Raw genomic sequence first — 25,689 nt, 5'->3', positions numbered from 1 at the left:
TCCACCCAGAACTGTTTCTCAAGGCTTCTGTGTGAGATTTTTGTTGCGCAGGTCAGAATTTTGATCCTCCTTGGGACAAGTGTTTTGCTCTTGGCCTTGTTTTAGTTGATCTGCTTCATCCTTCCCGTGGCTCTGCTTATGACTGTGACCCTTGAAGACCCTCAAAACTGCCTCCTCGGGGGGCTGGAGAGATGGCTCAGTGATTAAGAGCACTGACTGCTCTTCCAGAGGACCCGGGTTCAATTCCCAGCACCCACATGGCAGCTCACAACTGTCTGAAGATCCAGTTAAATAAAGTTAATAAACCATAAAAAATATTTTTAAAAACCTGCCTCCTTGATATTGAGGTGTAGCTCAGCAGTAGCACACTTGCTTAGTATGCAGGGAGCCCTGGATTCAATCTCCAACACTGAGAAAAAGTAAATGTTTTTGACTCAGCCCTTTCCTGAATTCCTGCCCTATAGATCCAATCCTCCAATAGTTGGTCCTGGGGCTTCCCAGTTTCAGCACTTCTTCACCTGAATCTTTCCATAGGAATTCTTGAGATCAAAGAAGGGCTACTGACCATTCTGAGTATCCAGGGGGACATGGAAAGGTTTCCTCGTGGCAGAAGCATTGAGCCCCAAAAGACAAGTGGGGATTAGGCAGGCTGGTGGTGAGAAGCGCGCTATGGAGGGCTTGAGGGGACCTATAGGCAAGGTAGTGGGAGGGACCTGTGGAAGATTCTAGGAGGCAGCTGTTTGACGTTTCTGAAAACCTGTCCCGGTTGGCCCAGAAAGGCCAGTGGGAAGTGAGACCGGACAGGGTAAGAGGCCAGGGGAAAGACTGCTGCATGTACTAGACATGACCAGTGGTCGAGCTCGGGGAGGGACAGGAGGTGGAGAGAGGTAAATAGACTTTAGGGATCTTTAAGAGGCGGTATGGTAGAGCCTTGTGCTAGGCTGGTTGGGTCAGAAAACCTGCTACACAGGTAGGTTTCAGGAAACTCCCGGTTTCGGACTCCAGCTGGAGACAGGGACACAGGGAGACCAAGCTGGAGACAATATGGGCCTGGGTTTGAGGCAAACAGTGATGTGGGGGTTCTCCAAGAGACTAACAGCAAGATAGAACCAAGAGTCTGAGGGACAGAGTCACAACCACTGCCAAGGCCTCTTGGTCCTGCGGGGGTTCTTTCCCATTCCGTCAAGCCCAGTTAGGGGTTTGTCTCCTGCTCTTCTCCAAACCTGAGTGCCACCCTACTCCAGCACTCTGCCGGACTTCCCTCCTCCTGGTCCTCCCTACCCCAGACCACTCAACTCCAGGCCCTTCTTGCTCAGCCTCCGCCTATCCTCTCCCTGGCACGCACCGGCGGGCCTCATCCCCCAAGGGAGGGATGCTCTTGCCTCTACAGGCCAGGACACAGGATTGAAGACTCGAGGAAAAGCACCGCACGCTTCAGACCAGGCTGAGGGGCCCACGACGTGGCCCGAGGGATTTCGGGTTCCCTTAGCCGGCTTGTCTGCGGGCGCCGGGGGCGTGACGCGTCGGGGCCCAGCCGCAGGGCCCCTCCCGAGCCACCGCCTCCCGAGCCCGTCAAAACCCCGCCCCCTCCACCCTCTGGCGGGAGGACCGGGCTCTGATTGGACAGGGCTGCAGGGCCCTGCACAGCGCAGCCTATGATAGCGGGCCGGCGCGGCGGCGGGCGGGGGAGCCAGCGCTGCCTGGAGCCGCGGCGCCGGCGGGTTGAGCGGGGCGATCCCAGCCCGGCGAGGAGGGCAGGGCGGGGCGCGCGCCGCGGGAGCGAGCCTGGCGCCCACCGTGAAGACTGTCGCGAGGTGCCGAGGTAGGGATCGGCGGCAGAGACTTGGAATGGGGAACTGGGGTGCGAGCGGCTGAGCCTCTCTGTGCAGCGAGCGTGTTGTAGAGGGGTGGTCTGCGAGGCCGCGTCTACGTGGGCAGCCTGGACCTAGCGTGCAGCGATCCCCACTGTGTCTCCAGGGCCAAGTCCGCGGGGTGACTCTCTGAGCCTGCATCTGTCTAAGCCAGCTATGCAGGCGCTCGGCCACCTACGTCCCTTCAGCAGATGCTGTCTGCGGGACTGCATAGGAGCCCCGCTCACGGTGCCCCGAGCCCCGGCTCTGGGTGGAGGCCGTGTCTATGCGGAGTGGGCCTGGACGGGTGCACCCACGTGTGGATCTCGGCGGAGCGCTCCTCCCACGGACCTCCCGTGAGTCTTCCGTGGAGAGCTGGGGGCGGGGTAATGAATGGGACGGATGCGGCGAGCGACTTCAGCTGCTGCGTAGTTGTTCCCTGGTTGAGGGTGGCGGAGGCGGGCGCTGCGGCTTCTGATTCTGGTGGGCACAGGATTGGTGCTCCGAAGGTGCACACGTGCACAGGGAGCTGTGTGTGGTGTTTGGAGGCGGTTGTGCGTGTGTCACGTGGACACAAGAGTGTGCCTGTGGAGGTGGGGGGGGGTGCATTTCAGGATGGAGTGGTGTATGAGCACAGGTCACGAGGACATGGGTTTACATGTGTCAGGGAAGGGGTGTGTGCTTGTGTTGAGGGTGTTGCAGAATGAGCAGAGCTAGCTCTCTGTCACATGCCCTGGGTTCCAGGACTGTGTTCAGTGAGTGCCTCTTTGCCTTGGCCAGGTTCAGGATGTGAGAGAAACACACAGCTTGTGTCCTTGAAAATCCCGGGGAAAAAGGAAGAGGCCAGGCCTTCTGCACATCCTTGCCTCCACCACCCAACACACTCTGTGCACAGGTCAGACTGTTCTAGGCCCACACACTTCTGGGACCCCACTACTTGCTCTTTGGTCTCCCCATGCTCAATCCTCCCAGCAGGAGTGGGGCTCATCTTAAACCTCATCCAACTTAATAGCTTCGCTGCTTAAGACTCCTCTGGTGTTGTAAGCCTTTTGGTTTCTGTCTACAAAGTCCTGCCCAGCCCCACACCAAGCCCTGAGTCCCACTTTGGGAAGGGATCTCTCTTAGGCATAGGGTGAGTGCTCCCAATCCTGCTCATCGGTCAAAAAAAACTTCAGCATCACCCCCTCCAAGAAATCCCCTCCAGGCCAGTGCAAGTGGACCTCTCCATCAGGGACCTCTCATACAGAGCACCTTCCCACCTCATGGTGCTTGCTTGTATGGGCCAGTCCCTCTGACTCTTCCCCAGATGTCCACACTGTTTACTGCCTTGCTCCTTCATAGCTGCTTAGATCTTGCATCTGAAAACATGTCCTTCCTGCACTCAATCAATAATGTTCCCCATTGTCTTATTCCTGCTGTCTTGTTGCAATAGCTGTCTTCCCAGGGTGTTCCACGTACTCTATCATGCATTCTTTACTAGTATTCTTATTTGTTGCTTCCTGACTCTGCCAGAAAGCAAACAGTGAGAGCAGGGACTTTGTCTTTGGGGTTCACTGGTTTATCTCCTAGTACCTCTATAGCAGATAGCCAATGAATAGTTGTGGCAGGAATGTATGAGTCTGGATTTGCATGTCAGGAGTCGGTGTTCCTGTCTGTTCCCCAGATTCCGAGGCCCCTGAAAAACTACGGGCAAACTCCGAACACATTTGCATGCTAGAAATCCTCCCAATAGCAGCTGGTGTGGAAGGGAGAGTGGGATACGATCCAGGGGTAGAGGGACCCCAGAGAGTAGTGAAAGGGCAGTGGAAGTCAGAGTCTGTGTTATCTCCAAATCTGTGCTGTTTAAGGGGTCCACCTTAGTGAGCTCATCTAGCCAGCAGTGGGGAGATCAAAGAGGCGTCTCAAAGGAGGTGATGTCTGATCTGGTCTTCAGGCCCGTGTAGCCAAGGGAGGTGTGTTCCTGGCAGAAGGCACAGCTTGTGCAAAGGCCTGGTGACACAGAGCCTTCAACTCAGGAAGCTTGAAGTGATGGGATGCAACCAGAGTGGAGAGTGGGTGCTGCAGGAGGTGGGGGGCTGGGAGGGGGAGAAGGAGGAAGTAATCCCTCAGAGACTCTTGCCGTTATGGCTCAGGCTCTATGAGAGTTCAAAGAATGGTGTCCCCACTTCTGTGATGGGGGAGAGGAGGCTAAACAGTAGAGGGATGATGCTGAGTTGGATGGGTCCCTGATGTAGCTGAGTCAGGGAGGGGAGGAACTCTCTGGAAAGAGGGTGGAGGCTCAGAGCTGGCATAGAAGAGGAGACCCACAGATGTCAGTTTCCACAGGTGGGTCGAGGGATGCCCTTGAGGACAGCTGCAGAGGGGGAGGCACGAGCCCACCTGGGTGTTCGGGGATCCCCGGAGGTAGTGGGAGGGCCATCTTCACAGCAGGCATCCTTGAGCATGACTTGGCACCAGACTCTTGGGTCTCCCTCAAGGGGACTGAGTCATCCTAGGCAGGGGCGGGAGCTGCAGAGGGCACCATTGCCAGCTCCTTCAGACCCTTGCTGGAAGCATAAACAGGCTACAGTGAGCCGTTGCTGAGATGTCAGGGCCACTTTGGTGCATAGCCCACATGGCTACTACCTTCTTGCTTTCCCCTCCCCTGACACTAGTCCTTTGCTGATCAGGGCCGCTCATCTTCTGCCTGGATGGTAATTGGTCCCTGGTTCAGCCTGGCTCTGGAACATTCTAACAGAACTCAGAATGAGAGCTGAAGTCACTGGTCTCTGAAGTTACCGTAGATAGGGCTGCTTGAACCAGTGTGAGGGACAGCAGGGTTTCCTTGCTCTTTCCTCTTCTGACCTCTGTTGAAGGACCTAGCTGGATGGGGCATGTCCTCAGAAGGAGGTCAGACGAAGAGGGCTTTTGAAGTCAAAGGCTTGTGTCCATGGGAGTGGCAGACACATGGAGGGTGGGGTGCAGCTTGGAGGAGAAACCGGGGCCAGGCCAGTCTGGAGCCAGGCACCTAAAAGTGGGTTGTGTTTGGTAAAGTAGGGCTCATTCTGAGTTGCTTCCAGACACACACACACACAGTCTAGCCACATAATTACTCGGGCACAAACTGCTTCTGTGTCCACAGCTGCATCCTCTCCCTCCTAGGGTTCCCTGAGAAGGCAGGACAGTAACTGTCTTATTCACCTGTGAGAAAACTGATGCTTCAAGCATAGTGTCCTACCCCAGCGTGGTTACAGTCCTTTCATCCCAGCACTCGGGAGGCAGAGGCAGGCGGATCTCTGGATTTAAGGCCATTCCAGTCTACTGAGTGAGTTCTAGGACAGTCAGGCCTATGTGGATAAAGCCTGTTTCAAAAAACCAAAATAAAAATAAAAACAAAAGGTCAGTGTTCTAACCCAGGCCACACAGCTTCCATCTGGGAGAACAAGATTTGAACTTTGCGTAATGAGGGAGGACCTGGGACTAGGACTGTTCTCTAGGCCAGTAGAGAGACCCCCTCCCCTGCCAACAAGGGTCTGTGCCCTGGGACTGGGCCTCGGTCTCAGCTTGTCTGTCCATACTTCTGCTTATCCACTTGACCCCTGTTTACCTGCTGAGTCGACTTCTGCAAAGAGTTCTCAAGGCTTTAGTTTGTGGGGGGCAGGGCTTGAGAAGACCCATTGGGTTAGTCCCAAGGAGGAGTGGACCCTCAGGCCAGTCTTACAAACCATCACCGGTCCCAGGCTGGTGGGACAGGTGATCTTGTGGGGAAATCCAGACTTGACCTCGGGAGTCCAGCTCCCCCGGCCCTGGCTTCATGTATCTGTGCAGGTCTACAGGGACAGAGTGTACATGATCAACTAGTAAAAGGAGCGCTGAGAGAGAGAGGGAGAGAGAGAGAGAGAGAGAGAGAGAGAGAGAGAGAGCGCTTCTTGTCTGCACAGATGTACTCCTAGGTGCAGATCTGCAGTACAAGTATGAACAGCCCCAGCCTCTTCCCGTATGTTCTCTCTGGGTCAGGCGCAGGCCCTCACACACACAGCTACAGGCCAGGCACAAGGCCCTGTCTCCTGGACACTCAGCAGGAACTTCGGGCCTCCCCTGCCGCTTCCCTCCAGCCAAGCCCCACTTAGTCACCTGAATTTGATCCAGGCAAGAGGGAGGCATGGATGGAGAGTCTGACGTCACCTCTCACAACCTCCTCCCACTGCCACCCTCGCATCCATCTGGGCCCCAGCTCATCCCCTGCAATCACAGCTCACTTCTCTGGAGCTTGTGAGTGGCAAGAGCTGTGCTGTGTCCCGACAGGCACCAGCTTCTACACCTCACAACCACATGGGTGTGAGACTTGCCTTGCCGCCCATTCACCAGTGAGGAATACCCCAAGTCATCTGCCCTCTCCACCTCTAAGAGCCAGGAAGTGGGCAGCCGGGCATCCCCGCCTGGGTGTCCAGCCAGGTAATAGTCCTTAGACTAGCCCAGGAAGGCTTCCGCATCCACTTGCTGTGTGACCCTAGAGTCAGTTTTACCCCGTCTGATGAAAGGGGGAAAGGGAGCTGAAGGAAGGTGACCTTTGAGGAGTTGTCACCTGAGGGAAATTACATGCAAATGTTATGGTTCAGGGCAGCCTGTGGTTACTATCTGCTGGGGGCTCCCCTGAGAGCCGAGGGCAGGAACCTCTGACTGTCTTCCATCCCCTGGTGTGTCTGCTGCCTGAGGCTGATTGGGGTTCCCTCACTGAGGCTGCTTTCCCATCTATGTAATGGGAGCAGGGCTGTAGAGATCACTATGACGACCACTTGTGTTCAACAAATATTTATCAAGCTCTTCTGTGCCAGGCCCTGCTGAAGACACAAGTGATCTTATGGAGACAAAGCAGGCTGAAGAACTAATCCCAGCACTTAGAACCTGGCGGCGAGGCCCGCCCTCTGGGAAATGGAAGAGTGGGTGCAGGAGGAGGCTCTTCTCAGCCTTGAAGCCCCCCTCACCCTCTTTACCTGTTCCAGGGAGGCCTCTCAGAGTTCCAGCCTCACAAGTTCCCCCACCCTCTTCCTTTGTTCGTGCCAGCAGCAGCTCTGCTGCCGCTGGTGCTTCCTGGCTCCCCGTCACTCAGCACATTTGGTCCCAAGCAAAGGCCCTGACCCTTGCCCTGTTACAGTCTACCTTCAAGTCTGGTGGTAGTCAGGGCAGCTAGGGAGGCATAGCATCCACAGTACAGAAGAGGAAGCCTGGCTTGTGGCTCCAGACCTGTGGCACGTTGGCAGCAGAGGTGCTTCCCTACCAGTGGCTAGGGCATTCCAGCCAGCCCTAGCACTTTGACAATATTCACAGTCAAGGATGGGGAGCCAAAGGCACCCATGGGACCTGTGTTCTCTGAGTTACAGGCAGGATAGAGGAAGTCACCAACAGACCGGAAGGGCAGGGGTTTAGGAGTCCACTTACTTCCTTTTCTGTGAAGATGCAGAGAGGCCCAGGAGGGAGCAATGGGTGGAGGTGGAGCCACAATGTGGGCTGTGGCAGACGTGGTTGTCCTGGTCTGAGAGTAAGTCAGTTCAGTCAGGGCCAGTTTGTAGCTAAAGGTCATGGCTGAGGTGAGGGGTGGGCCTGAGCCTGGGGGTTGACTTGAGGCTCAAGCCAGGGCTACTGTTATAAGTTTTAGCTGGTTGGGGACATAGACTGAAGTAGATACAAGGTTATGTGTGAAGCCAGACCCAGGAGGCTGAAGTAGATACAAGGTTATATGTGAAGCCAGACCTGGGAGGCTGAAAAAGATACAAGGTTATGTGTAAAGCCAGACCCAAGAGACTGAAGAAGATACAAGGTTATGTGTGAAGCCAGACCCGGGAGCACCTTGGCCCCTGCAGAGCAACCATAAGGGACATTTTGTCACATGGGCAGGCTGGAAGGAAAAAACAGGAGGGATACAGAAATTGCACTAGTGTCTTATGTGGCAGACCCATCCCTACTGTACCCTCCACTGTGCTGGAAGTTCTACTGGGGCAAGGACTCAGATTTGCCTTGGGGTCTTGAAGATAATGAGAGGAGGTGACAGAGACCCGAGACAGCAGGAAATGCTCTTAAAAACAGTGAGAGGACTAGAGTGAGGGTCTGGGACATCCAGGAGGCCTTCCTGGAGGAGGTGTCTCTGGCCACAGCTCCGATGCCCAGCCTCCCTCTAGGGGCTGTGCTGTAATGCTTTGTCAGCAAGTGTGGCAACTGGCAAGCCACTGGGCTGCCTGTATGGCTGGGGCTGAACTGACCTGGGACTCTGTGCCTTGGTGTGGCTACGCCTCCAGGTCTGCCACAGCTACCTGTCTTGACTGCAGAGTCAGTTCCTTTGCACTTCCCCATGAAGCCATCAGGGCAGAAGTGTCTGTACCTGTGTCACAGGCAGGGGCACCGGGGGCTAGAGGGCTGGCATGCATCAGAGCCAGGTGAGCTACCAGAAATGCCTGGATTTATGGGCTAGCAAGTCAGGACAAGGGAGCAGCCAGGAGGGAGGTCGATAGCTCGGTGGCTTTTGTAGAAAAAGGATCTCAGCCCAATCCACTTGCCGGCTAGGAGTGACACTCTCTCCTCTCTCAGGTTCCCAGCGAGGTTATTCAGAAGATCCACTGACCAAAGTGATGGAGAGTGGCCCAGCTGTCTGCTGCCAGGACCCTCGGGCAGAGCTGGTCGATCGGGTGGCAGCCATCAATGTGGCCCACTTAGAAGAGGCAGATAAGGGCCCAGAGCCTTCCAGGAATGGTGTGGATCCTCCGGCCCGGGCCAGAGCTGCCTCTGTGATCCCTGGCAATGCTTCAAGACCCACCCCAGTGCGGCCCAGCCTCTCAGCTAGGAAGTTCTCCCTGCAGGAACGGCCAGCTGGAAGCTGTCTGGAGGCCCAGGTCGGGCCTTACTCTACAGGACCTGCCACTCACATCTCTCCTCGGGCCTGGCGGAGACCCACCGTCGAGTCTCACCGCGTGGCCATCTCAGACACGGAGGTTGGTGAAATGGAGTTAGGTAGGAGCTGCTCATGGGGTTTTCTTGCCCACCATCTGGCCCATATACCTAGCTTTCTTTGGTTTGCATACTTTGAGAAGCTCACTGCCTAGCAGCAGGCTTCTTCCTAGGCTACCTCCTGCCTTCTTCCTGCTCTCAGCCCAGGCATAGGCCCCTCTCCTGTTCCTAAGAAGCCTTCTTAGAGCTTTGGAAATAGGTCATGTATGTCCTTACATCATCCCAAGCTCGAGCCATAAGACTTAAAAACTACAATGGCTTCCAGTTTCTGATCTTTCTTTTTTTTTTTTTTTTTTTTTTTTTTGGTTTTTTCGAGACAAGGTTTCTCTGTGGCTTTGGAGCCTGTCCTGGACCTAGCTCTGTAGACCAGGCTGGCCTCGAACTCACAGAGATCCGCCTGCCTCTGCCTCCCGAGTACTGGGATTAAAGGCGTGCGCCACCACTGCCCGGCTTAGTTTCTGATCTTTCATGAGCTTGGATCTGAATGTGAACTTGGGTAGTTGGTGGGAGCACAGCCCAGCTAGGGCTTCACCCTTCATATTTTCACATAGTGCCCCAGGCTTCTTATCTCTCGGGGTGGGGATGCTTCCCTCCAATCTTCCCTGATCTAAACTTGAAAGGCTGGTGAGAGCTGCCGGGGTGGGGAGGTCTGGGAAGTAGGTCTGGGCCCTGAACAGTCAGCCTCCCAAGATGGACAAGCTGTCCTCGATGCTCCCCTCTCCCCTAGGACTGTGTGCAGCTGAACCAGTACAAGCTGCAGAGCGAGATTGGCAAGGTAAGACCGGGGCAGGACTTGGGGGGTGGGCTGCAGAATGCTTTCTTTCTTTCTTCCTTTTTTTTAAAAGATTTATGTATTTATTAAGCATACAATGTACTGCTGGTAAGGAAGACACCAGGTCTCATTACAGATGGTTGTGAGCCACCATGTGGTTGCTGGGAATTGAACCCGGGTCCTCTGGAAGAGCAGTCAGTGCTCTTACCCTCTGAGCCATCTCTCCAGCCCATGCAGAATGCTTTCCGAGCATCCTTCTTCTCCCTCTGATAGGACTGGGGAGCAGAGCCAAGAATACCCCAGCCTGATTGGAAGATTACCAGAGGAGGGTGGAGGTGATTTCTGACTCCTGACTCCCAGGGTTCTTGATGGAGATTAGGGGAAGAAGAGGCTACATGGGGTGGTGAGGCAGGGAGTGGTTCTCAGAGCATAGGGGTTCCTTCCTCATCTCTCAGAAATGTGAACCCAGGAACCAGGTGGTAGGCGATAGGATGGGGTTGGAGTGCAAAGACTGGGACCCGAACTGTCAGGCCTGCCATTTCCTGAGCTAGACCCAGAGAGAAGGTGGCTGTGTTGTGGGACTGACCAGTGACTGTCTGCAGGGTGCCTACGGTGTGGTGAGGCTGGCCTACAACGAGAGTGAAGACAGACACTATGTGAGTCTGGGGCTGGGAACGGGTGTGGCCCCGTAGACCCCAGACGCCTGAGTAGTAGGGAGAAGTGCTGGGGAAAGAGGCTAGAGCTACCTCTTACTGGGGAGCTTCCTATTCCTGGGGTGTGCTAATAAGCTTCCTGTCCCTTGTGGGTACACAAGCAGAGGCTGACTTCCTCTGAAGGGAGAACAGGGGGATGGCCCAGACTCAACTATGGCATAGCAGCCACATACCTATAACCACATGCTCAGTGCCAATGGCAGCTGCCAGTGTGCCCGTCTGTTCTACAGACCCCATGGAACCAGCTCCTTCTAGCCCATGGCGGCTGCACACATGTGGATCTCTGTTCCTTTCTTCATAGGCAATGAAAGTTCTTTCCAAAAAGAAGTTACTGAAGCAGTATGGCTTTCCTCGTATGTATGCCTTGTGTTTGGGAGCTGGTAGGCTGGGGGCAGAGGAGGAGGGAACGCTCCCTAACTGCTTTTGGCTAGGAGTGGGGGTGGAGGGTAGGAAACAGGAGGAATGGCCTGGGAAAAGACTGGACTTGGTGAGCTGGATCTCAACCCTGTGAGGGTCTTTCTCCTAGACCAGCATCTTAACTTGCTTTTTGGTCACAGGCCGTCCTCCCCCCAGAGGGTCTCAAGCTGCCCAAGGAGGACCAGCCAAGCAACTGCTGCCCCTGGAGCGTGTGTACCAGGAGATTGCCATCCTAAAGAAACTGGACCATGTGAATGTAGTCAAATTGATCGAGGTAGGAGGGATGGCAAGGATACTGGAGCCTGGTGGGTGGGTGGGGCAGGTGCTCAGCCTACCAGGACCTAGGAGTGGGTGAGGCACTGGGGACAGACCAGCCTTGGACAGACCTGTGAGATCCCAGGGGCAGTTCAGGCTGGTGGTCTGGGGTGTTCTTGCTGGGGATGAGGAGCAGTTCCTGAATCCCTTCTCCATCATGGGGGAAGAAGGATCCAGTGTTATATGGAAGGCTGGCGGGGATTGGTCAGTGATACTGAGTCCCATCTGTTGGTACCTGTATAGTTCTTGCTCTGTGTTCAGCATAGCTGCAGGGCACAGTAGGGTCAGGAAAGAACAGGAGGCCTGGGTTTTCCAACCCCGTTCCTCCTCAAGCCCTGTGCCCATGTTTGCTTCTTCTGCCCAGGTCCTGGATGACCCTGCTGAGGACAATCTCTATTTGGGTGAGTGACCCCACTCATTCTTACAGTGCCTCAGCAAGCGCTGGCCCCAGGGAGGGCTCCCCAGGGACACACAGAATGGTCAGGTGGCCATGTCCATGCACAGACCTGTCTCAAGCCCTGGATTCCTTGCACAACACTGCAGCATGAGACTTAGATTAATCAGATTCAGTGACCATTTCTGGGCCCCTCTCCCTGCTCTGAACCAGTCCCAGTTAGCATGGTTCTTCACTTAGTAGGTATGAGAAGCTGGCTGAGTCAGTGAGCTTGGGGACCCTGCCTCAGTTTTCTCACCTATAAAATGGGACGATAGGGTTGGGAGTGTAACTCAGTGGTAGAACACTTGCCTAGCATGCTTTAGGAACTGGGCTCAGTATCCAGGTCTTCAAAATATGCTAGTTATAATAATAAAATGAGATAACGGTGATATGTATCTCATAGGGTTGATGTCAAGAAACGTGCACATTTGTAATTATCTTTATTAACATGAATGTTATTATTTAAGTTCCTTATGCTGATTGTGACTTAGGCTTTTTCTGGAGGAGGTTTGGAGAAATGGGATAGGAGGGCTGGAGGTGAAACTCTAGACGTTGCCCAGCATGAGCAAGACCCTGTGTTTCAGGCCGGCACAGAAAGGGGGTGGGGCCAGAGAGCTGGCTTAGGCATCAAGAGGCCAAGCTTTAGTCAGGAGTGCTAAGGTGTCTGCCCCTTCCCAAGCCTCTGGTCCTCCCTGGGAAAGGGGTCCATGCTGACAGTTTCACCTAGCTCCGAGGATCAGGTCAGGCAGGCCCCACAGCGAGCCCTCCCCCGTCTGTCCTGTCCCCTCGCCTCTCTCTAGAACAGGGAGGGACCTTGGCACTGGCTGTCCTACAGCCTTACGACACCTTCCCTTCTCTTCTTTTCTTTCAGTGTTTGACCTCCTGAGAAAGGGGTGAGTTCCCCGTCCCAGTCAGGCAGGCCATCTCTAATCCAGGTCTCCCTACCCTCCCCTTTGTCTCCCTGCTCAGGGGCCAGCTAGTGTAAGAGAAAGCCGAGCTGTGCACCTGCCCTCGGGAACTCTTGCCTCAGGGGTAAATAAGAGACCTGGGACGTTCTATGAAGGCTGGTGGGGGTTGTGGAGGCTGGGGGAGTCAGGCTGGGAGAGGGGTGGGCTTAGAGCCAGACCTTGAAAAAACGAGGAAGGTGTTTGGATGGAAGCGGGGGAAGTGTAGATGTGGGCTATAATTCATGCTTGTAGTGAGGTCACCGAGGGTTCTCTGAGCTTTACTACCAACTCAGGATTACGGGAGGGAAATGCCAAGAATCAGAAAAGGACATACAACACGTTGTTGTGAAGCCTGGTGTTCTAACACTGTTTGCCCTGTTTGATCTATCAGAACATTTGCAGAGCAGCTGGTATAGACTAGTGGGCACAGGACCCGAACCCCTCACTGCCAGTCCTTGAATGAAGGCTGAGAACTATCCCTTTGCCAGTGCTTTCTTGAAAGACTATATATATATATATATATATATATATATATATATATATATATATATCCTGCATTCAAAACAAGAAGTAGGGACTGAGCCTGTAGTTGAGCTGACAGAGTGGCTAGCGTGCGCTAAGCCAGGGGTTCAGTCCCTAGCACTACATCAAATCAAGGGTGGCAGCTAACACCTGCAGTCAAGAGCTGGAGGCAGGACAATCAGAAATTCAAGGTCATTCTTAGCTACTGTAGTGAATTGCAGGCCAGCCTGGGCTACGCGAGACCCTGTTTCAAAACAAAAAGTATATGGTTATTTTTTGGGTTTTTTGGCGACAGGACGTCACTATTTAGACTTGATTGAACTTGAACTCATGGGTGCTCCTCCTGTATTGGTCTCTAAAGTGCTGGGATTACAGGCACTTGCTATAACACCAGGCTGTTTTTTGTTGTTGTTTTGTTTTGAGACAGGGTTTCACTATGTAGTTTTGGCTGCCTAGAACTAGCTGTGTGAAGTAGGCTGGCCTCCAAGTCATGGAGAGCCTCCTGCCTCTGCCTCCTGAATGCTGGGGTTAAAGGTGTGCACCACCACGCTAGGTTTAAAAAATAAAAGTTTGTATTGTTGTCCATATCTGTGACTGATAATTTGGAAAGGCATACAGATCTTTTTTTTACATGCTATGCATTCTGAAACATTCTATTTCAATAGAAAAAGAAAAGCAGACCCTCCTAATTGCTTTCATGACTCTTGGGTCTGAGTCCACTGTTTTCAAGCTATTGATTTAAATGGCACCTTTGTAATTATTTGGTTAAACTTAATTCTTGCAAGAACTACAAGCCAGTGGAAATAGGGCTAAAGCTACCTTGAAATTATGATTGAAAGGGGCTAGATAGGTCACAACATTTTAGCATATGGGATAAGCTGGTATCTTGAGGTCTCCAAGCCCTTGGGCACCAGGCTGCTCCCTGTAGGGCCCCTGTTCCTCAGTCCCTGTAGCCATCTCTACTCCTGATTCTGCTGAACAGCCCCCCTCCTTTCTTCCCCACAGGCCGGTCATGGAAGTGCCCTGTGACAAGCCTTTCCCGGAGGAGCAAGCTCGCCTCTACCTACGGGACATCATCCTGGGCCTCGAGTACTGTGAGTGAGATTGTCTGCCCACTGGGACTGGAGCTAGAGGACATAGGAGCGGGCTGTGCCCACGCTAAACAACCATTGAGACCTTTCTGTCAGTCAGCGCTGGTCTACCAATCAGCTTTAGTGGAGACGGGGGCGGGGAGGCGTGGGTGGAGCCACAGCAGTCTTCACTGGGCATGCGCTAGGTCCTTCGCCGAGCCTTGCATTCACCGCTGTTTGTCTCTGGGTGTTCTTCTGTCTTGGCCTGTTCTGTTGGATTCTATCCAAACTTCCCCCTCTCAGCAGGGCGTCAGGGATGGAAGAGATTTGTGTCCCGCTGCCTAGGGAAGAGCGTGTCCTGGGGTGGTGCCTGTGGCGATGGTCGGGTGGGGAAGTCCTAAGGCAAGAGCTCAGGGGTGCATAGCTTCTGTGCGAAAAGTAATTCACTCATTCGCTTATTTCATTCATTCACTTCACTCACTTACGTGCACCTACTTGGGCCACACAGATGATGGTCTAGGTCCCGGGGAGCTCTGCCCAGGAGCGGCAGGTGGGAGGCGCAGGTGCTGTGGAGGCTTTCTGAAAGAGGCCACATGAGATCAGGTCCTGAAGGAAGAAGAGTGGGATTTCACCAGTCAGCTTGGAGGGTTGATGGTGGGAGAGCCAGTCAGGCAGAGGCGGGAGAGGAATGAGGCTGTACTGTTTGAAGATTGGTGTTCAGTCTGGACGGTGCCCCCAGGAGGCGGGGCCTGGTGGCTAGAGAACAGTGGTGCTGGAATTCTGTTCAGGCCTCACGTTGAGGACTGGAAATGTCTCCGAGGAAGACTTTCTGACTAAATCCTGCCCGTATTGTGAGGTCCTGAGGGCTCTGAGCAGGGCAAGGCCTGACAGGATTTGCTTCTTAGAAAGCTCTGTCTGGCAGCTGTGTGGTGGCTGGATAGGGTGTGAGAGGCAGCCAGCTGGCCAGGGGCAGGCTATTTCCACAGCTCAAGTGACAGATGGTGAGGCCAGGATTAGGCCAGTAGCGATGGGATGTGAAGGAGGTGGGGTGGCCAGTGTGGGGTGACTGATTGGTCTAGGAAAAGGCGGGCCCTCAGAAACCTAGGGTTCTGACCTGAGTTGGGAAATGGGGGTGCCGCCCATCCCTCTCACACCTTAGCTGGACTTGTTGTGAGCAAATTCTCCCTCCCTAAGTGAGGTGTGACCCATAGTAACATGGGCATCTTTCTACCTCTGAGCCTTTCCAGTGTCAGATTAATGCTCTTTTTTTTATATATAGGGAAACTGAGGCACACAGAGGCACGTGTTTAATACAGACTCCAGCAAGGGTCTATAGTATAGGAGGGATGGGCACATTTTATCTTTGGTCTGTTGGTCTAGTCAGCTGCAGGAACAGCTCTTCCGGAGCTTGGCTCCACCCCCTTCCTTTTCTGGGTCCTTCTCCTCTGCTGAGGGCCTGTCTGCCATCTCCTAACTCCACTTCAGAAGCATGCTAATCTAGGGTTCTAGGTTACAGCCTCCTCAGGGCCCAGCTGATCCTAATGAGGGGAATCTCCGGGGTAAGTGTTAGCACTAGGGGCTGGACAGGTGGAAGAAGAGCCTCAAAGACTTGTGATTCTGGTCTTGTGGAGGGACAGTTGGAGCTGGTGAGAAAGACCCAAATGATGGAGGCAGGTACATTAACATAGACACTGAGATGCAATGCACGCATGCGCACATGCACACACTCGAGCACATTTTTCTTTCTTTTTAATTTAGGGATCACTATGCAGCCCAGGTTGGCCTCCATCTCCTTATCTACTGCAATCTCCTAAGTACCTCAGATTATGGTGGATGACAGTGTGTATCATTATACCCAGCTTGGATTACTTCCACCTTGGGCTCCCATGACTACTTGCTCTGAGGCCCAGAGAAGGAGTTGATGTGATCTTTGGAATCTGGAAACAATAGGGGAAGAACATGGAGTTTCTTTTTTCCTTTCCTTTTCTTTTTTGAGACAGGGTCTTGCTGTGTAACCTAAGCTGGTTTAGAATTTGCAATCTTTCTGTCTCAGGTGAGATTACAGGCATGTATCACTACCTGGCTGGAACAGGAGTTTTCTGTTTTGCTGGTGATAAGGTTGTAGACAGGTGTCAGCTTCTAATATTGAGATGTATATTTGTTGGACATCCACACACATCCAGAGCCTGAGTTTCCTCTGACTTCCTCAAGAGCAGGAAGTATATTGTTTGTTGTGGAAAGCATACTGATTTTGGAGTAAAAAAAAAACTCCCCAAATTCCCCTCCATGTCTTCACTTGCATAATGGAGCAGGTGGGCCTGCTGTCATCTCCTGAGATTCTCCCCTGACAAGAGTGGGTGTGGGCTGGGATGCAACAGCTTGCTTCCTAGGCTGGGTGAAGGCAAGAGAGGGACCCTGGGCAGCAACCCCCAAGGCTTGCATATCACCCATTTCTCTTTGCAGTGCACTGCCAGAAGATCGTCCACAGGGACATCAAGCCATCCAATATACTCCTTGGGGATGATGGGCATGTGAAGATTGCGGACTTTGGGGTCAGCAACCAGTTCGAGGGGAATGATGCTCAGCTATCTAGCACAGCCGGGACCCCAGCATTCATGGCCCCTGAGGCCATTTCTGATTCTGGCCAGAGCTTCAGCGGGAAGGTGATTCTCAGGGCCTGGGCTAGGTTGGGGTTCAGGTAGAGGGGCAGAGCAGCTTGCAGTGGGGTGCCACTTTGCAAGCTGAGGGTTCTAGGCTTCTTGCATTTGGAGAGTGGCATATTTGCCTTCCCTGGAGCCCAACACACACTCCAGCTATGGCTCCTTTCATTTCCTAGCAAATGGTTACAACCTCACTTGAATCTGTTGCTGCTGCTTGTCTATGTGAGGCTCTGTGCTGGACTGTGGGACAGGCAGAACCAGAATAGCCCCCTTCATATCCTTCTGCATGGTGATGAGGGCTGAGAGTCATGGTCCAAGGAAGGTGGAGGCTTCCTCGGGTCCTGGACATAGCAGGGTCTAGACTGGGCCATGAAAAAAAGAGAATTTAAGGTAGAGGCAGAAGATTGAGAGGCATAGGGTTAGGTGGGGTTTAGACTCTTATGTGGCCAAAGGTAGTTATGAATGCAGCCTAACACCAAAATGTAAGCTTATTTATAATAAAGGAGAGAGAGAGAAGGAGAGAAAGTGTGAGAGTTTGTAACTTGGTCGCATGGTTTTCTAGACGTGCTGCAGCGTCAGCATGCCTGTGCCTGGTGTATAGGTGTTGCATGGTTTTCTAGACGTGCTGCAGCGTCAGCATGCCTGTGCCTGGTGTATAGGTGTTGCATGGTTTTCTAAATGTGCTGCAGCGTCAGCATGCCTGTGCCTGGTTTATAGGTGTTGAACCTCTTATTTGGGCTGGGCACATAGCTCAGTTGTAGAACATTTGCTGTGTGTGTGCACATTGGGGTTCATTTCCCAACCCTAAAACAAAAAAAACTATAAGGATTTTTAATTTTGTAATTCTAAATTCACTGAAAAGTTTTATGAATAGCATAAAGGAATACCACGTAACTTCTAAGATCAGTATTTTATGTTGTGTTTGACTTGCATGCACGCCAGTGTGTGTCTGGTGCCAGCAGAGGCCAGAAAGGGCATTTAATCCCCTGGAATGGAGGGACAGAGAACTGTGGGCCACCACGCAAGTGCTGGGAATCGAACCCACATCCTTTGGAAGAGTGACCAATGCGCTTAACCTCTGAGCCATCTCTCCATTCCCTTATGTAACGTTTTAATCCAGATTCATCAGCTTTGTCACATAAGCTTTTTCATTCTTTATGTTTCTGCATATTCCTGTTACATTTTTTCTGAGCCATTCACTGTTCACTTTGAGACAGTGTATCTGTTTAGTGGCTTTCCTAGGAGGGAGGACATTCCCTTATATAATTTGGTTCAGTGACCAAGGTCAGGAGTCTGTTTTTGGTGGGAGGAGCTCCATCAGGCTCACTTGTCACATCTCCTTAGAGTCCTCTGATCTGAAGGAGTTCACCCCCTCCTTTTCTGGGGTGAGGGGTGGGGGCGAGGCTCACATATCCCATGCTGCCCCAGAACTTGCTGCACAGCTAAGAATGACCTTGAATTAGTGAGTCTCCAGCAGCTGCCTCCCAAGTGTTGGTTTGCAGACACTGCTCTCCTGTGTTCTCCCCACCCTCCCGCTTCTTGGCCTCTCTCTCTGTCATTCTGACCTTGATGTTTTGAAAAGCAGCCTGATGTCCTGTAGTTTGCACTAGTGTTCCCTGGTTGGATTCTAATGATGATGCTGATGGTGATGATGATGAGGGGGCTGCACATGTGAGGAACCTATGAGGAGCCCCACCTGGGCCTGAGAGGAGTTGTAGGTGGGCGTGGGGGTAGGGTGGGCAGGTGGGCAGGGGTTGCTTTCCTCTGGCACTGGAAGTAGTTGCACAGTAGCTGAAGTGGGAACCTCTTGAAACCAGAGCAAGTGACTGAGCGTAAGTTCAATATATCCTGCTATTTTGGGAGTACATCTGTGTCACGGAGGCGGCAGATGACCCCATGGATGAAATATGGCTTGGAACCCACTGAGTTAGAAGCAGTGTCTCTTTTGGCTTGTCCCTAGAAAGTCCACAGCCCCAGGAGTTTTGAGTTCTGTTCTAGTCATCTTTTGGATCCTCTGATGATCAGCACAGGACCCAGCATACAGCAAGCCCTAGGGAGTGTTGGCAACTGCCTGCCTGGGGAAGGAGGGTCCCTGCAGGGCTCTTCCACAGCCTGGTAAAGCTGGGTGGGGGTGGGGATGAGGTGGTGGAGGTGCTGGCCCTGTTTACTACGCGAATTTGTTTCTTTCTAGGCGTTGGATGTATGGGCCACTGGGGTCACCTTGTATTGCTTTGTCTATGGGAAGGTGAGTCCTGAGGCGCCTGCAGAACTGACTCTGACTGATTTTAGGAGCCAGGAGTGGATGACACTTGCAGGACCTTCTTTTGTGTCCCTAGATAAAATAACTTGAAAAAGCCCACCAGGGCCAGGAAGGTTGAGGGAGGAAAGGGGTTTTGTTTCTCTTTCTCCCCTCTGGGAAGGATTGAGTAGAATCCTGGGATAACACACATCCAAGAGGAGGTCATATCAAGATTCCTGCCCATAGGTTCTTTGGCTCTGGTGACCACACTTAAGGAGGCAGGGGGATCTCAGTGAACAGGTTCTCAAACCCCAGACCCTAGGGGAGTGCTGCAGGCAGCTTCACTTAAAGCTGGTGACATGCAGCCAACCTCATTCTCCAGTAACTCAGCTGCTCAGTTCAGTTTACTGAGTGAGCCCTTGCTGTGTGCCCTGAACAAGTTAGATGGGGCCCTTCCCATCTGCTGGGTCGGGGGTGGGGCATAGGCTGCCTCCCACCGCTGACCCCCTGCAGTGTGGATCAAGGCTGACCTCCTGTCTGTCTCTTCTCCCTGCAGTGCCCATTCATTGATGAGTACATCCTGGCCCTTCACAAGAAGATCAAGAATGAGGCCGTGGTGTTCCCTGAGGAGTGAGTTGACCTTGCTGGGGACCATAGAAGCTCCCGCCCACTCCTGGGGAGGGTATCTGAACTTCAGCAGAGCGCTTGCCCTGTGAGGGTTCCATTTTAGCCTTCAGAGTTAGCATGGGGGTATTGATCCCTGGGAGGAGCCTGAGCAGATGGAGGGGCTCCTGTCTTTCCATTTGAGGAATGTGGTTGGGGTTATTCCCGGTCTCAAGGAGGGGAGAAAGGGGCCCTTGTCAATGGTAGCATCCTCATCCCTTGCCTTCCCTCTGCCTAGGCCAGAGGTCAGCGAGGAACTAAAGGACCTGATCCTGAAGATGTTAGACAAGAACCCTGAAACGAGAATTGGGGTGTCAGATATCAAGGTGGGTCAGGGCCAAGGTCTCAGTGTCCCTTTCCAGAGGGACCTACACTGGGACGTGTATGTTGGGTTAGGGGTTTGAGGGTCAAGGAGTCCTTCAAGGTCAATGCTAGGGATGCTTGGGCACCCTTGCTGGTTGGTATGACTATGACCCGGATCCCTTCCCATCTCCTGGGCTCTACAGTTGCACCCTTGGGTGACTAAGCATGGAGAGGAGCCCCTCCCTTCAGAGGAGGAGCACTGCAGTGTGGTGGAGGTGACTGAGGAGGAGGTGAAGAACTCAGTGAAACTCATCCCCAGCTGGACCACTGTGGTAAGAGGGGGAGGGGAGGATTCTCTTATCTTAGCAGTGTGTGACTCCTGCCCGGGACTTGCTCTGCTCTTGGTCTTTGAGGGAACAGTGGGGCATCTGGTCCGTCAGCTGAGGGGCTGTGGAAGCCTTGCTCTATTGGAGTCTAATGGAGAAAGGTCACCTTGTTCAGTTGTGGCAGAGACCTGAGGCTTGGTGAGGGCTATGGCAAGAAACAGCAGCCACTTCCATGCATGCTTTGGGTGAACTGCTGCTCTTCCCTAGGTACCATGTTGGTGCCTAGGCATGACAGTGAAAGACTTGGAGATATGGTTTAAGGCCCCCCCACCTGTCAGTTAGACCACGCCCTACCCCCAGAAGCCACCTGCTTGCCTAGACTAGGACTGGGTGTCCAGGCCTGTTCTCCATACTGACTTGTGCTCCGCTCCCCAGATCCTGGTCAAGTCCATGCTGAGAAAGCGTTCTTTTGGGAACCCATTTGAGCCCCAGGCACGCAGGGAAGAAAGATCCATGTCTGCACCAGGAAACTTACTGATGTGAGTACAGTGTGCTAAGACATGTGGGCTGCTCCCTGGGCAGACATGTGGCACCGAGACACATCCCTGACTAGTGTGAGACTGTCCTAGAGCCTGGGGATATATCCACATTTCAAAGCAGCACCCCGTTTGCAGCCTATCCAGGCCCAGTGTCCTTCACGCACACACTTCCTCAGCCCTTCCTAGTTAAAAGTCTGCAGACAGATCAGGTCTGCTCCCTACCGAAGGCTGGTGTCCGCGGAGAAATGACCACTTTCCCTGGCCCCAGGCTGGCGGTTTGATGCCCCCGTGAATGGCCCATGTCATCCACAGCCAGCACTTTGTGAGTGTTTGTCCAGCGAGTCCATGGGGACAGACTAACTGACAAGGCCAGGAGAGAAGAACCCCTGTTCGGTTAGGAGTCCCTACTTTGGACCATATGTATGGGTTCGCCACTTTGTGGGAGAGGCCAGAAAAGCAGTTCTCTGAACACTGAGTGTGGCTTCCAGGTTTTCTGCTGTAGTCAAAGTCACTTGCCAGTTAGAGGTTGTTCACAGATCTTCAGAGAAGAACTGTGAGGCGTTGTATCCCAGGGCATCATGGTCCGAGGACAGTTGGGTACCTCTCCGGGCTGTGAAGGGAGCTCCAGGGAGAACTGTACTTTTGGCTTGCCCTGTGCTAAGGGCATTTTCCCATGGAGGTGAGCGTGGACCTTGTGTGGGTGCCCGTGGGCCTACCCTTCCAAGGAGTGTGAGGTGGGCCTGGGAGAGCAAATAACGACACATTTCCTGACTCTGTTTGAAGTAGTTGATATCGGGGGCCCTGATGCTGGAGTTACGCCTGACGGACAAGCTGGGACAGATCTGAGCGTGAAAGGGAGTCCATTCATGATTATGTAGGGACAACCATCTGAATCAGTGCAGTAAACCGAACTTAGGGCCACTCCAGCTCAGTGCTTGTATCTTGGCGCCCCCTGGTGGTAGAATGAAGCAGGTACTGCTTACATACAGGTCTTGCTTCCAGTTTGTTCCCTGGAACTGCACAACAAAAACGAGGATAAAGTACACTTTAACATCAACGATGACCTTAGGGTCCTTGGTAGACTCAACTCTTTTTTTTGCATTTTGTGGTATTTTTAGTTCAGTTCTATGAGATTTATCCTTTGATCGGATATTTTTAATGATTGGGAGTTGGGGATGCATGATAAGATTCAGGAATCTGTTGAATAATGGAATTCCAAGACTGATGATAACTCCACCCTGTGAACAAGGCAAAGAAAGGCAGGATGGAAGGTCTTCTGCCCACTGGGGCCCAGTCAAGGTCAATGTGGAAGACCTTTGACCTGGCCTGTACTCCTGGGATAACAGGAAGTCATCTGAGTCAGATAGAGAGGCTCCTGAGAGGTTTAGATTTCATCCCAGAGCAGTGGGGAGCCACACAAGGGTTATGGGTTGAGGCTGGCTGAGGTCAGGGGGATGGAAGAGCTCCTAGGGAAGCCTAGTGTGGAGTGGGGATGTGAAGGGCTGTAGGATAGCCATTCTTACGCCACGTATGTGAGAATCCCCCGCAGTGCGTACACATTCTGACTCCTGAGATCCTTCTGCCTCTGGTGTTTCCTAACAGAAAAGAAGGATGTGGAGAAGGGGGCAAGAGCCCGGAGCTTCCCGGAGTCCAAGAAGATGAGGCTGCATCCTGAGTCCCTGCATGTGCCCAGGGCCATCGTCAGCATGCTCATTCCGCGCCTCCAGAGGCCCACCGCCCTCATGCAATAGTTGCCCCTGCAGGCAGGGTCTGGGGACTGCAGCCCCTCTCCCGGCTCCCCTCCTCCATTGTGCTGCATGACCTGCGCACAGGCACATTCATGGACAGAATTGGAATGTGTATCGTTTGGGGCTTGGGGTTCCCGGTTCTGTCTGTTCTGATCCATCTTGTGGGGAAGCCTGGAGCCCACAGAATATTAGAAACCCTACCTGACTGGCTGGTGAGGCCCGGGGCAGAAGGCAAGAGACCAAAACAGCAGATGAAGGCCTGGTGGGCTGCATCTCAGAGAACTCCTATAGGGCTAGTTGGGCCTGCCTAGCTGCCGCACCACAAGGAAGGGCGATTGCCTCACCTCTGTGTGGAAGGTGCCGAGTACTCGTCTACTCAGATCTCTAGCACAGATGCTGCAAATAGTGACGTGTTCCTGGGAGAGGACTGGGATTGGAGAATTCTGATTCCTCTTTTGTTGTCTTTTACCTGAAGGCTAGGGTGGGAGCAGCTGTTGTGGGGAACATCTTCTTCCAGCTTTGGGTAGTTCCTGGCAGTCACGTGGACCTGACACTCATGGACTGTATTTTATACTCGGCACTAGCCGGAAAAAGGGCTGAACTGAATACAGCTCAGAGCATAGGCCTGAGCCAGGAGCAGCGCACCTTCCCTGCCTACCTCCCTTTGTCCCTACGGATCTTCAGAGCCAAGGTTGCAGAAGAGACATCAAGAGTGACACTGAGGGCCACGGACTCTCAGAACTGTGGCCCTGCAGATGTGGAAGTAACTGGGATCTAGGCTCTGACCCTACAGTGGCTTACCCATCACATGCCTATGATGGAGGATGAACTGCCCAGATGGGAGACCCAGCCAGATGAGGGACCCTACAGGATGCACACCCTATCAGGCATGTGGCCCTTCTGCCAGTTGCTTCAGCAAAGAACATCAGTCAGCCCATGCAGGGCGGAGATGCACACTTGGGACAAACATATGTGGACAGTGCCCTTCCGAAGCCAGTGTCAGCTCTCTGGATCCTGGCGTCGTCTGGCTATTCTAATGTTTACTGACAATGCTCATAGAGATGGGTCTCCAAAGGGAGATGAGCAGGACTCAGGTACCCCCGCCCCTGAAAGCATCCCACGAGGAAATCCCAACTGCCCACATGGGTTTCAGAAGGCAAGAGGGCTAGACCAGAAAAGAGGGAGCCTTGGGAGGGAGCACTGAGTTCCAGTGCATCTCCGTGCCAATGGGTGTACATTGCGCCTTCATGTGCACATGTGTGTGTGTGCCTGTCTGCTGTACACAGCACACTTGCATGTCTCGTACTGGCACATGCACCTGTAATATACTTTCTACATCTACTTAAGCCTGGGGGCAGAGGGGAGCCCATTGTCAATGGGCTCCCGTTTCAACCCAGCTCCTCTGCACTAAGGCAGCCAGTATAACCCAGGGCTTAAAAACAAATCATCTAAACATATCTCTAAGAATACTTTTATAGAGTGAATGAGAGGCAGTCATTAAATAAATAGCAAGGAGTCAGGGAGCTTTGTGAAAGCGACTGACCCACTTGGGGAAAAGCTTGGAACTGGGCAACTGACCTCACTGTCCCCAACAGGAAGGCATGTTCGCTGTCACCTGTTGCCGAGAGCTTTGGTGGGCATTGGTTTTGAATGTGGCACCAAGTGAATAGACTCCATAAGAGTGTTTTAAAAACCAACTTCTTAGGAAGTGAATTAAAGACAATAAAAAGCCCTTTGTTAAGTTTAAAAAAAAGAAAGGCATTGTATGTCTTCTGTCTCCAGCTTCTTGTTACAGCTGACTTGGCTTGATCTTCTAGAAGACTCTGAGGCACTGGAGGCCCTTGAGCAGCTTGGCAGGGTAGTAAGAGGTCGGGAGGTGGAAGAAAGGAGGGTTCATGGGGCTAAGGAGCTCCTGTCCTCTATCCAGCTTAAGTCCCAGAGCCACTACTTAGGAAGAATCGGGTGCTTGAGACCAGTGGGGTGACCATAGGATATGCGACTTCTTGTCTCGTAGGGGTTCAGGAAAGCTAAGCTGGGGAGCAGGCCTGTCCAGTGTCTTCCCCATGCCTTCTTAGCCCAGGACTCTAGTCATAGGGTCCTGCAGGGTAGTAATGTCAAGTGTCATTCTTGAGGTCAGACAGCCCTGAGCTTGAACACAAATTTGGCTACCTACCTGTCTTTCTTAGGGTTTCTATTACTGTGAGGAGACACCATGACCACAGCAACTCATAAAGGAAAACATTTAATTGAGGTGGTGGCTTAGAGTTTCAGAGGTTTAATCCTTTATCATCATGGTGGGGAGCGTGGCAGCTGTCTGTGTAGCCAGGGTGCTGTAGGAGGAACTGCTACATTGTTAGTATGCAGATAAGAGTAGACTAAGTATCACTGAGCCAAGCTTGTGCAAAAGAGACCTCACAGATCACACCCACAGTGACACAGTTCCTCCAACAAGGCCACACCTACTCACACCCACAGTGACACAGTTCCTCCAACAAGGCCACACTTACTTCAACAAGGCCGGGCCTCCTAATAGTGCCACTCCCCTTGGGGGGTCATTTTCATTCCAGGTCCTTGAAGGAGCTTTTGTTTGTATTGGTGTAGTGAAGATAGTATCAGCACCTTGATGGAGTTTTTGTGACAGTAAATTGAGTCCTTGTTTCAAAAGCCTAGTTTGTAATAAATATTCACTAAATGAGCCCCTTGTGGGGAGACCTGGGGGTTATTGCCCAGCAGGCCCCACATGGCTGCTGTCTGCTCAGCTATCAACTTGCAGCTGGTGAGGTCAGAGACTGATGATTGCTGAAGGCAAGAAGATGACCAGGCCAGAGGCTGCCTCAAGTTGGTGATCAGTTTTTCCACCTGGGAAAATATTAATATTTTCTTTAATATTCCTGACTGCTTCCTAGTCATTTTGTGCTCCTGTGAGGGACAGTAAGTACAAGGCCTTCTCCAGAGGAGTGATGCTGGCCAGACAAGAGTTTGTCATATACCACACAAGTAAGTGGGTTCTGTTCCCATTCCCTCCCTGTCCTTTCAACCCTTACCTCTCACCTCACTGGTCTCCAGCCCTTATCCTTGCTAGCTGCCTAGTAAGAGTCCCACTCCGGTATCCAAGGCCTGTTGTTGGCTCTCTGGGTGCTCTGCTGACTCACAGGTTCTACCCCTCACCCCACACACCCTTTATTCTCTTC

General features: G+C 52.8%; 1 protein-coding gene across 1 annotated transcript; it reads left to right on the top strand.

The window, feature by feature from the left end:
• Positions 1 to 1,689: 1,689 nt before the first annotated feature.
• Camkk1 (calcium/calmodulin dependent protein kinase kinase 1) lies at positions 1,690 to 25,389 on the top strand. The gene is made up of 16 exons (XM_075991735.1): positions 1,690 to 1,822; positions 8,412 to 8,812; positions 9,556 to 9,603; positions 10,203 to 10,256; positions 10,615 to 10,666; positions 10,871 to 11,004; positions 11,410 to 11,446; positions 12,353 to 12,374; positions 13,956 to 14,044; positions 16,484 to 16,683; positions 18,872 to 18,925; positions 19,476 to 19,549; positions 19,821 to 19,908; positions 20,089 to 20,217; positions 20,647 to 20,750; positions 22,353 to 25,389. Exons 2-16 carry the CDS (start codon positions 8,453 to 8,455, stop codon positions 22,423 to 22,425), a joined length of 1,518 nt encoding a protein of 505 aa, XP_075847850.1. The 5' UTR covers positions 1,690 to 1,822; positions 8,412 to 8,452; the 3' UTR covers positions 22,426 to 25,389.
• Positions 25,390 to 25,689: the final 300 nt, after the last annotated feature.

The sequence above is a fragment of the Microtus pennsylvanicus genome, chromosome 11 (assembly GCF_037038515.1).
Source record: "Microtus pennsylvanicus isolate mMicPen1 chromosome 11, mMicPen1.hap1, whole genome shotgun sequence".
NCBI classification, from domain to species: domain Eukaryota; kingdom Metazoa; phylum Chordata; class Mammalia; order Rodentia; family Cricetidae; genus Microtus; species Microtus pennsylvanicus.
The sequence above is the reverse complement of the archived record's forward strand: the minus strand, read 5'-3'. Positions and strand labels throughout refer to the sequence as shown.

Coding starts and splice junctions, on each gene's coding strand:
- Camkk1 (XM_075991735.1), top strand. CDS start 8,453: ATGGAGAGTGGCCCAGCTGTCTGCTGCCAGGACCCTCGGGCAGAGCTG. Junction 14,045..16,483: donor CATCCTGGGCCTCGAGTACT/GTGAGTGAGATT, acceptor TTCTCTTTGCAG/TGCACTGCCAGAAGATCGTC. Junction 19,550..19,820: donor GCCGTGGTGTTCCCTGAGGA/GTGAGTTGACCT, acceptor CCCTCTGCCTAG/GCCAGAGGTCAGCGAGGAAC.